The sequence below is a fragment of the Emiliania huxleyi genome (assembly GCF_000372725.1).
Source record: "Emiliania huxleyi CCMP1516 chromosome Unknown EMIHUscaffold_151, whole genome shotgun sequence".
Taxonomy (NCBI): Eukaryota; Haptophyta; order Isochrysidales; family Noelaerhabdaceae; genus Emiliania; species Emiliania huxleyi.
In genome coordinates, this window is record NW_005201080.1 from 315,937 (window position 1) to 325,453 (window position 9,517).

General features: G+C 67.1%; 2 protein-coding genes across 2 annotated transcripts in view; one reads left to right on the top strand and one right to left on the bottom strand.

Annotated features, from left to right (window-relative positions):
* Positions 1-4,494, top strand: part of EMIHUDRAFT_467655 (hypothetical protein) — a gene marked incomplete at its 5' end in the record, with an annotated part of 17,366 nt that extends 12,872 nt beyond the window's left edge. Inside the window, 6 exons of the mRNA XM_005786454.1 lie at positions 235-450; positions 619-820; positions 1,024-1,317; positions 1,390-1,445; positions 1,547-3,053; positions 3,130-4,494. Of these exons, the coding sequence (XP_005786511.1) occupies positions 235-450; positions 619-820; positions 1,024-1,317; positions 1,390-1,445; positions 1,547-3,053; positions 3,130-4,346 (3,492 nt within the window). The 3' untranslated portion in view covers positions 4,347-4,494. The remainder of the gene's footprint in view (positions 1-234; positions 451-618; positions 821-1,023; positions 1,318-1,389; positions 1,446-1,546; positions 3,054-3,129) is intronic.
* Positions 4,495-8,407: 3,913 nt separating this feature from the next.
* On the bottom strand, positions 8,408-9,211 carry EMIHUDRAFT_467656 (hypothetical protein). Its single transcript, XM_005786455.1, has 2 exons — positions 8,897-9,211; positions 8,408-8,710 (listed from the first exon to the last, which is right to left on the bottom strand). Exons 1-2 carry the CDS (start codon positions 9,038-9,040, stop codon positions 8,462-8,464), a joined length of 393 nt encoding a protein of 130 aa, XP_005786512.1. The 5' UTR covers positions 9,041-9,211; the 3' UTR covers positions 8,408-8,461.
* Positions 9,212-9,517: the final 306 nt, after the last annotated feature.

Here is a 9,517-nt window from a genome sequence, read left to right on the forward strand (position 1 = left end):
GGGAGCAGAGGCAGAGAGGAGCAGCTCGAGGGGCGAGAGAGTAGTGGGGAGAGAGGCGAGAGGAGCCCCACCCTCCACTCTCTCTCTCTCTCTCTCTCTCTCTCTCTCTCTCTCTCTCTCTCTCTCTCTCTCTCTCTGTCTCGTCGTCGTCTCTCTCGACCTGCCGGCTGCCCGGCGGCCGGGAAGCGTCCCTCGGCGCGCCGACCGGGCGCCGCCCCTCCGCTCGCGCGGGAGAGCGGCTTCCTGTTTGACGTCTCCGACCCGGTCGGGCCTCTCGGCCTGTGGAGGGAGCTCGACCCGACGCGCATCACGTGGGAGGCGCTCGTGCCGCAGTCCGGGGAGGTCTTCGGCACAGTCACAATCTCGACCATCTCGCTCGCGCTCCGCATCTCCGCCATCGACTCGGCGACTGAGGCGCGCCGGCCGCAGACTCGGGAGAACGCAACGCCCGTGACCTCTCGCAAGTGGCCTCTGGCAAGCTCTCGAGACGACACGTAGCCCGCTGTACTCCTCCCAGCCGTGTCCGCCGCATCCGCGGCTCTCTTGTTCCCGCGATGCGCGGGCGTGCGATGCACGGCTCTCTACTCGCCCGCACGCCCCGCCGCGTCCTCCCTGCAGGCGCACCTCGACCCAGACAGAGAGCTGCGCCTCACCGGCCTCGTCACCCTCCTCGTCGGCGGCACGGGCGGGCTCATCGGCTCGCACTCGCCCGGCCTCGTCGCACTCAACCAAGAGGTTGGCTCCGCGCGCACGAGCGGCGTCTGCCAGGCGCTGCTGCTGCTGCTGCTCTGGCCCTCACACCCGCTGCCCGGCCGGGCGGGTTGCGGCGCCCTCCTCACGCCCCTCTCGCTGTACAACAGGCTCACCGCCTTCCCGCTCACCAACCTGCTGCCGCGCTTCCTGCTGGGCGGCGTGCTCATGTCCATTGGCGACACACAGCCGAGAGCGGGCCGAGAGGAGTAGCCAGGCGCTCGGCGGTGAGTCGCGTCTCTCCACCCCTGCACTACTCCCTTCGCCCCGCAGGCGTGGTGATGCTCATCGAGTGGCTGTGGGTCGTCCCGCGCGTGCGCATGACGCGCCAGTCGCACGCCCTCGTCCTCGCGATGACGGCCTACTCGCTCGTGTACGACATGATCTCGACCGTCTTCGGCGGGATCCTCGTCGCCGCTCTGCTGCTCGTCGGCCGCTTCTCGCGCCTCTCCGTCCTCAAGTACCACGTCTCGATGGCGTCGCAGGCGTCCATCCGCCGCCGCTCCGTCGGCGAGTCGGCCCACTTGCGCGCGCAGGGCGAGCGGGTCCACATCCTCGGCCTCGAGGGTGTGCCCTCTCGACGGCGAGCCGCCCTGCGCCCGGACACCCCGCCGCACTGTCACGGCGCCCCTTCCGTAGGCTACCTCTTCGAGGGGCCGGCCGTCAAGCTCGTCAAGTACCTGCAGCGCGTCGTCGTGCCGCCCGAGGGGGCCGCCGACCGGCAGCAGGCTCCGCGCTTGCCGCTCCGCCCAGCCCTCCTCTCCTGCGGCCTCTCCACGCCTCTTGCTCTATATAGGCGCGTCGTTCGACCAAGGCGCGCGCCGCGGGCAGCGGCGGCGCCAGCGGCGGCGGCGACGGCGGCGGCTATGGCTATGATGGCGGCGGCGGGCGCGCTCACCGGAGCCACTCTCGGCCACCCCGCCACCCTGCTTTCCTCGTCCTTGACTTCTCGCACGTGCAGGGCATCAACGAGACCGCTGCGGCGCTGCTGTGCAAGTTTCGGCGCTTGTGCCAGCAGCACGGCATGCAGCTGGTCATCGCCTGCATCGGCCCAAACGACCTGCACCTTCTCGAGGCGCACGGCCGCGACGCGGACCTTCGAGTCTTCGGCAGCATCCCCGACGCCATCGAGTATTGCGAGGACTCGATCCTCGCGCAGTGGGACGGGACGACCGACGGGCCGTCGCCGAGCTCCCCGCGGCAGCAGGCGTGGCAGGGAGGCAGCAGCCCCCTCCCCCCGCTTCGCTCTGGCGGGGGAGTCGAAGCCTCGCACCCGAGGGAGCACGAGGGGCCCCCGGACCGCGACGCCAGGGCGCTGCAGCCTTCTGAGACCGCAAGCGGCACGCTCAACGGCTCGCTCAGGCCCCGCGCGGCCTCTGCGACGCACGCCCACGAGGCGCCAGCTGCACCTCCGAAGACGGGTCCGCATTCCGGCCCGGTGGCGCCGCCTGACGAGCGGCAGGAGACTCGCTCCCACCTGCCCACGATTGCCGCCTCGCCGCTCTCTACATTCACCGCGGCCGTGTCGCCGGCGCTGTCGGCGCTCCCGCCGCCACTGACCATCCCACCGGCCCGCAGCCTCGAGCCAGGGGAGGCTGCGTTCGGGCCTTCTCCTCCCGGGGACCAGGTGGCCGCCCCGACCACAATCGTGGTCTCGATCCCTGGGGCGGCCTCCACGGGCGCCGGCCGAGAGGCAGCCGAGAACGCCGCGGATGTCCACGCGAGGGCGAGGTGGCCGCCCCCCGCCAGCCTCGAGGAGATGCTCGCAGAGCAGCCGCCGTCCAACTCGTCCAGCTCGTCCAGCTCGTCTGGCGGAGTCGAGACCGCCGTCGGGGAGCTCCTCCCACCGGAGAGCTCCGACGAGGCCGACCGACCGCTCCACTCCGGCCACGACGAGGCGAAGCAGGACGGCGAGCGGCCCACGTCCTACGTACCAAAGCGCGAGCGGTCTGGCCACGCCATGTTTGTGCCAGCGCAGCAGCGCCGCACCACTGGAACGCCGCGCACCACCGCACAGCAGCAGCAGCAGCAGCGGCAACAACAGAAACAGCCTTCGGTGCTGTCTTTGCCGCCATCACAGCAGCAGCAGCAGCAGCAGCAGCAGCCACAGTCCTCGCCTAGCTGTGAGCACCCTCTCGAGCGGCGCGGCTCGGCGCCTATCACTGCCATCTTCGGCGGCAGCCGTCTACCGTCAGCAAGCAAGACAGAGAGCTTGCCGGGCGTGTCGTACCCAAGTCAGTTGCTCGCCGCCGCATTTGGGCGCGCCGACGGCGGCGCCGATCGCTCGCTTGGCATGCCCAGAGGTGGGGCTGCCCCGCACTCGACCTCCTCGCCCGGCCTCTTGCTCCTGACTACCCGCTCGCTTGCCCCCTGGCCCAGGTGTCAGCTGCCAGCAGCTCGACGGGACGCGCGGCGCGCGCTCGGGCGACGATCTTTGGAGGACCGCACGGCCGTCGCGGCCAGAGGGGCAGGCGGAGGCGGGCGCTGCAGACACGCGAACTGACGCAGCGGCGAGCTTTGACGAGGGCGGCGAGCTGGGCGCAGCGGTAGTAGCGGCTGGGGCGGTTGCGCCTGACCCGCCGCCGCCTTCGGCCGTCCTCGCGCCTCTTCTCCATCTGAGCCGCACCGCAGAGGCGGACGCGGCGCTGCTCGTGGCGTCTGGTTCATGGCGCGTCTACGGCGAGGACGAGGTGCTGTGCGAGCAAGGCGAGGTGAGCGAGGCGCTCTTCCTCGTCGCCCCCGGCCACGGGTCGGTGCTCGTGGAGGTGGAGGTTGGCCATGTCGCGGGCGCCATCCCTTCGCTCCTGACGGGGCAGCACGGAGGGCTGGTGGGAGCCGCTTCCCTGCTTACCCGAGCGCCTTGCTCCTACACCGTCTGCGCCGATGAGCGCTCCTGGGTCCTCGCCATCGACCGCACCGCGATCCGCCACCTCTCCACGCAGCACCCACACTTGCTGATCCGGCTGCAGCAGATGGCGCTGCTGCAGGAGCCGCTCAACACGCGCCGGTTGCGCGTCATGTCGCGGCTCTGGCTCGCCGGCGGCTGGTCGGGCGCCAACTTCGACCAGGTGACGGTGCGGGCGGCACAGGCCAGCAGCCGCTCGACGAGGGAGCGCGCGTGCAGCAAGGAGAAGCCCCGATCGGACCCGCTTGCTGGATTGCCAGCCGCGGAGTTCGGGCCGGGCACGCGCAGTGCGGCCGCAGACCCCGCGATCTGCGACGAGGCCGGCGGCGCAGACTCCGTGTTTGGTACGCTGTGGTCGGTCGCCCCCGGCGAGGACCAGCCTTCGATAAGCGACGCGCTGCAGGAGCACGCCCAGATGCTGCGCCGTTTCGCCGTCGACATCACGGGGCGGCAGAGCTCGATCTCAGACATGGCGGCGCGGTGGGGCAGGGTGCTCGAGCAGCTACATGCCGAGCATCCGGGCGCGGAGTCGGAGGCGCTCGAGGCGCACCGCTACGTCGTGTCGGCCCCTCCTGCACGCAGGTTCTCGTCGGCTCCATCCGACTGCGCCTCGCCGAGCTGGTACCAGCAGCCCACGCGGCGGCAGGCGGATGGGGAGGGGTCGCCGAAGCCTCCACATATGCTCCCGTGATTCAATTATTCTGCGCGGAACTACAGTCAAATATTCTGCACGTCATGTGCCGGTTACGTGTGTGCAATGTCGGCAGAGCCGTGTCCTCTGGCTGCTCCTCTCACCTCTGCACGATGACACAACGCTTGAAAAACCATTCTGACGAGCCTCCGAGCATACTTGTGTGGACGTTTCGGGCTCCCATCCCCCGCCCCGGATCCGTGGGCGATCGCACACGCGGCTGGGGGGCACGGCGCGAGGTGCCAGGTGGCGCTTACCACTGAAAAGGAGGTTTTGGAGCCCCTAAAAGCGTCATAATAGCCGCACGTTTGCACTCGCCGTGCCTTGCCATCTCCGAGCCGCGCCCCCTCCTTCAGTTTTAAGGCGAATCGGGTGCCGAACTCGGCGTCGACAGCTTTGGCTCGACATCTTTACCATTTTGGCGAGAAACGCATAAGCCGCCCCAGCGAAAGGCCGATACGGCCGGAATCGGAGGCGGCGCCGGGGCGGCTTATGCGTTTCTCGGGGTCGTGTGGTTTAGCCGGATATCGACCTGGTGTCCCGTGGGGAAGGTATTGAACTGCCTTAAAACGGAAGGGCACGTCCTGTTCACGCGATGGCCAGCCGTGGTGTGAGCCCGAAGGGTCGGCGAGTCGGCACAGGCCAGCAGAGCCCTTGGTCAATTTGGCTCTGACGCCGTGCCAGTAGTCGGCGCGCCGCGATCTGCATACCTGTTCGTACCTCTACAGTAGTGCGGCCACGTGTATTGCTGTTCGGCGAGCCGCGTTCCGCTCTCTCGACCGTGAGGCCAGTTGGCGGGCGCCTAAAGCGCCTGGTTTGTGCGTCGAGCGGTGAGCTCACAACAGACACCGTCCGAGCCCGATGTACGCCAGGCGTCTCATTCCAAGCCCACTACGCATTCCCACGCGCTCAGGCGCCGCTCGAACCCCACCTCTTTGAGCCGGTTACCCCGCGGCAAGGCAACTCGGCGCTCTAGATGTGCGCGCTAGGCAGTCTCAACGCCGATTACTGCCGAGCGCGCACGACTCGTAGGCGTACCGGCGTGCCGCTGGCGTACTACGCGACGGTGGAGGCGCGTGGAATTGCTCAAAAGGCATGCATCTGTCGGAGAGCGTGCCGCAAGACCTGATGTGCCTCCGCTCCAGGTGTGTGGCAGTTCGATGGATCCAGCCCAGCGACCTCTACGTGACGATTGAGGACTGCTCTTCCCCTTCGGCCGAGCCTCCAGTCCCTGCCACCGTGCACTGGCGCCAGCGAGCTCCATTCAGATCCCGCACGCGCGATCGGCAGTCGAGTTACAACCCGCAGCTGTGCTGTGTGCGCGCGCACTCGAAACGTGGTTCGGCGATCTCTCGGCGACCACTCGTCGACTCGCGCCCAGACGCGAGGTGCGTGCTCGCCCGGCCCCCCGTGAGGGGACTAGGCCATTTTTAGCGAGATCGGGGAAATCACTCTCATCGCCCGCCGCTCACGCTTCCCTCCCTCTCCCGCGCCGCCGTCTCCGGTCCTAGCCTGCGATACATTGAGACCTCACGCCCCGCGACTGTCTTCCACGCTCGCAGGCGGGCCTATCCGCCGTGCCACTCCATGCATGATCATCGCTGGGGGCAGCGGTGCTCGTGCGACTGCGGATTCGGCCTCACCTCACGCCCTCTGGCCTGCAGCTGCACGTTGCCGGGCGCCATTCTCGAGCCCTCTGGCGAATGGGCCCAAATCCGGGCTCTGAGCACGCCTACTGCTGACGATCTATGTAGCTAGTGCGGTGGGGTCTGGCGCAGGTGCGCGAGACCGTCGCCACAGGGGGGGGCGCGCGATTATGTGGGCGCTCCCGAGGGGGCGAAACCGCGTGTTCAAGGGAAACGAGGCGAATTGCGCCCCCAAAATGGTCCTGAGCGGCTCCAACGACCTCCCCAACACCCGAGGTGCACGACACGACCGCTTGTTCGAACATTAGCGACACAAGTATTTATTCCTGTGGGTTGTGTCATCGTGCCTCTGCGCACGTGTGGCTCACATATCCGACAATAGAAATAGCGTGCGCGCGGGGCCGAATGCGGGGAAGGCAAAGGCTGAGGCAAAGGAGATGGAGGATGCAGCAGATGCTGATGCTAATGCTGAGGATGAAGATTTTACAGAGCGTGTGCGAGCAGAGGAGGCAGCAAAGGAGGCAGCAGCTGTTGTCCCCTGCGCACAGTTATTGTTATGGTGTTATGGCTCTCGGGGCATAGCAGCCCATAACATGTTATGGGCTGCTATGAGAGAGCCGTCCCGGATCCACGGTGTTATGGCCCGAGAGGCCACACGCCGAAGCCCGAACTGCTCGCCGCTGGAATTTTCGCATTCGCGCGCTGCCGCGCGCGCGATGCAATTACCAGTTGGCGCATCCCAAGCCTCCCTAGAAGGAGCAGCAGCAGGTCAGCAGGCAGCGCATTAATGTCGGTTGACACCTCGAGTGCCGGCTGCATCAACGCGGTCGCATCAACCCGATGGGAAACGTGGTGAGGCGCAGTAAGACGCCGGGTGGCCGGACAACTTTGGGCGAACAGACAAATGTGAAACCGGGGTGTGAAAGAACCCCAGCCTCCCAACCTTTGAGAGCTGCTAGTGTACTGGTAGTATAATAGTATAGGATTATAAAAATCGGGCGGTTGCCAGCTAGTACACTCGGCCGCTTGGTTTTGCTATGCCGGGCAAGAAGGGAGGGAAGTTGTGGCACCATTTCAGAGGTTGGTTGGTAGTTGTAGCTGACCGCAGGTTGGTGTTGCCACGCATCGATGCAGCCGGAGCAGCCGTTAATCGCGCCGACGTTGATGGGGAGAGGCGGAGACACGGCGCTGGGAATGGAGCAGCGGTCGCCGGAGCAGCGGCCGCCGCCTGCTGCCTCGCCGAGAGCAGCGGTACAGGTGGTGCTAGAGTTAATTGCCGTTAGAGGGTGCAAGCTTACGCGGCCGTCCAACAGCCGCTCGGCGCTCTCGGCAGGGCACAAGCATCGACGCTGCCGCTAACCAACGTCCTTCACTCTCAGCCTACGTTCGTTGCTTGTTGCTCGACGAGATCATCCTCCGATGGTCAAGCACCTGTGCGGCCAGTTCGACTCGTCGCGGAAGCTCTTCCGTGACGCTGAGCTTTCGGCCATCGAGCACGGTGACGACCCAATGGTGGCGACGGTGCGAGCAGCCAGCGCAATCAATGAGATGATGCAGCTGCCCAGAGACGTCGGCGGAAGGGACACCTCCGACGCTGACAGCCCAGCACCTCTCAGCTTGCCGGAAGTGGTGGCGTCGCTGAAGACGATCGAGGATCCGCCAACCGCCGCGCTTGCCCTCGCTTTTCTGCGCTCCGGCGACAGGGCAGGCGCTCTGGCAGCAGGTGAGGCTTGTCGCTCGTTCATGTCGGGTTCAAAGTCGGACGTCGAGGGCCTGAGCGTCGGAGGTGGGCACGAGTACTCCACCCTGCTTGGCCACTCCGCGCTTGCTGAGCTGTACTTGATCTTGTGGGACGAGCAGCGTGCGGACGGCATCAGGCCGGGCGAATGTCTCCCGCCTGACGAGTACTCGTCCGTCAAGAGGGCCGCGGCGCTGGCGGTGTCGGCGCTCGTTCAGACAGGCGGCAAGTTCGCATGCGCGGCTCCCCGCGCAAAGGCCTTTGCGGCTTGGCTCAAGTGGCTGCTTGGCAGCACCGCGCGGGCCGAGGCTGAGTGGCATGAGTGTGCTGTCATGGCCAAGAAGCTAAACATGCCCTACGAGGAGGCACTGGCTGCTTTTTGCCTGGGCACCCACAAGCGCGAGCCCAAGGAGAGGGAGGCACACCTCACGCACGCGGCAGAACTCTTCACGTCGATGGGGGCATGGTGGTACGTCGAGCGGTGCGCTCATGAGCGGGCGAATCCTCTGCACGCTTTAAGCTGAAGGTTAAAGCCCAAGCGCGCACCACCTGGTTCCCGGGGGGCCCGTGGTCCGTGGAGGTCGCGAGCGGGCAGAGTCCACAGCTGAGAGGCCGGGGGGCGGGCCGAGCCCGGCGAGCGCGCGGCGGGCGGCGCGCCGGCATATGCAGTCCGCCCAGCGATGAGAAAAATATGATGAGATCGACGCACCCCCCAAACTGCTACTACACGCTCAAAACATCTCGTTTTGCTCGTTGGCCGCAGCCCGGTCGCGGTCCCGACCGCCACCCTTGGGCTTGTTGCCAAGGGCAAGCGACTCGCCCCGCGATTTTTTCGCTGCGCGCTCCTCCATCAGCTTCTCGATCTGCACCAGCTCGCGGTCCATCCGGGCCTCCGCCTTTTGCGCCTCCATCTTCTCCTTGTCGTGGCGGCCCCGCTTGCCGCCCTTGCCGCCCTTGCCGCCCGCGTCGGCGTCCGGCTCCTACGTGATGAATACGCCAACCTCAGGGCGGGGATACGGTATTGTGCAGTGTATTCAGAGCACCGCGTGACTACGAGGGAGGCGAATACGGCTGAATACGGCTGAATACGGCTGAATAGAATCCGTGTCCTCTCGAGCGCTGGTTGGGGAACAAGAACACGCAATTCCGCTTCTAGGGCCCGGCTCCTCCTCCTCCTTTTTGCCACGCACGATGCCAGCCTCATCGTCCGAGTCGGGACCAAGCTCGTACCCGGTGACGTTGACCCGGCCCAGCGTGTCCGGAAAGTACTCGCCGTACGCGTCGTCGTCGCCCCCGCCGCTCATCGCCATCCCCTTCGGCTTAGCCTCTTTGCTCTTGCCCTTGCCCTTTTTCGGGTCCGACGCGTCGGCAGGGGCGGAGGCTGTCGATGCAGCGCACGCGGCGCGGCTGCGCGCCAAGACGCTCTCGAGCAGGGAGGACGCGCCGCCGCCCCCGGCCTCCTCCTCCTCCTCCTCCTCCAGCGGCAACGGCACGCCCGCGCCCAGCTCGCCTCCCGCCTCCTCCATCTGCTCCACCTCGTCCAAAAACGCTGACGACGGCGCCGCGAGCCGCCGCTCGCGCTCCGCCTCGACCGCCTGCCGCTTGTTGGGCTCGCACACGTAGTCTGAGCCGACGCCGTCGCCGAAGATGTCGTCCACGTCCTCGGCGCGCGCAGCCGGCGCGGGTGCAGGCGCCGCAAGCTTTTGCTGCTGCCGCTGCTGCTGCGATGGCGGCGCCTCCGCCTCCGCCTCCGGTCCCCAGCGCGAGGGCCTGCGCCCCGCGCCGCC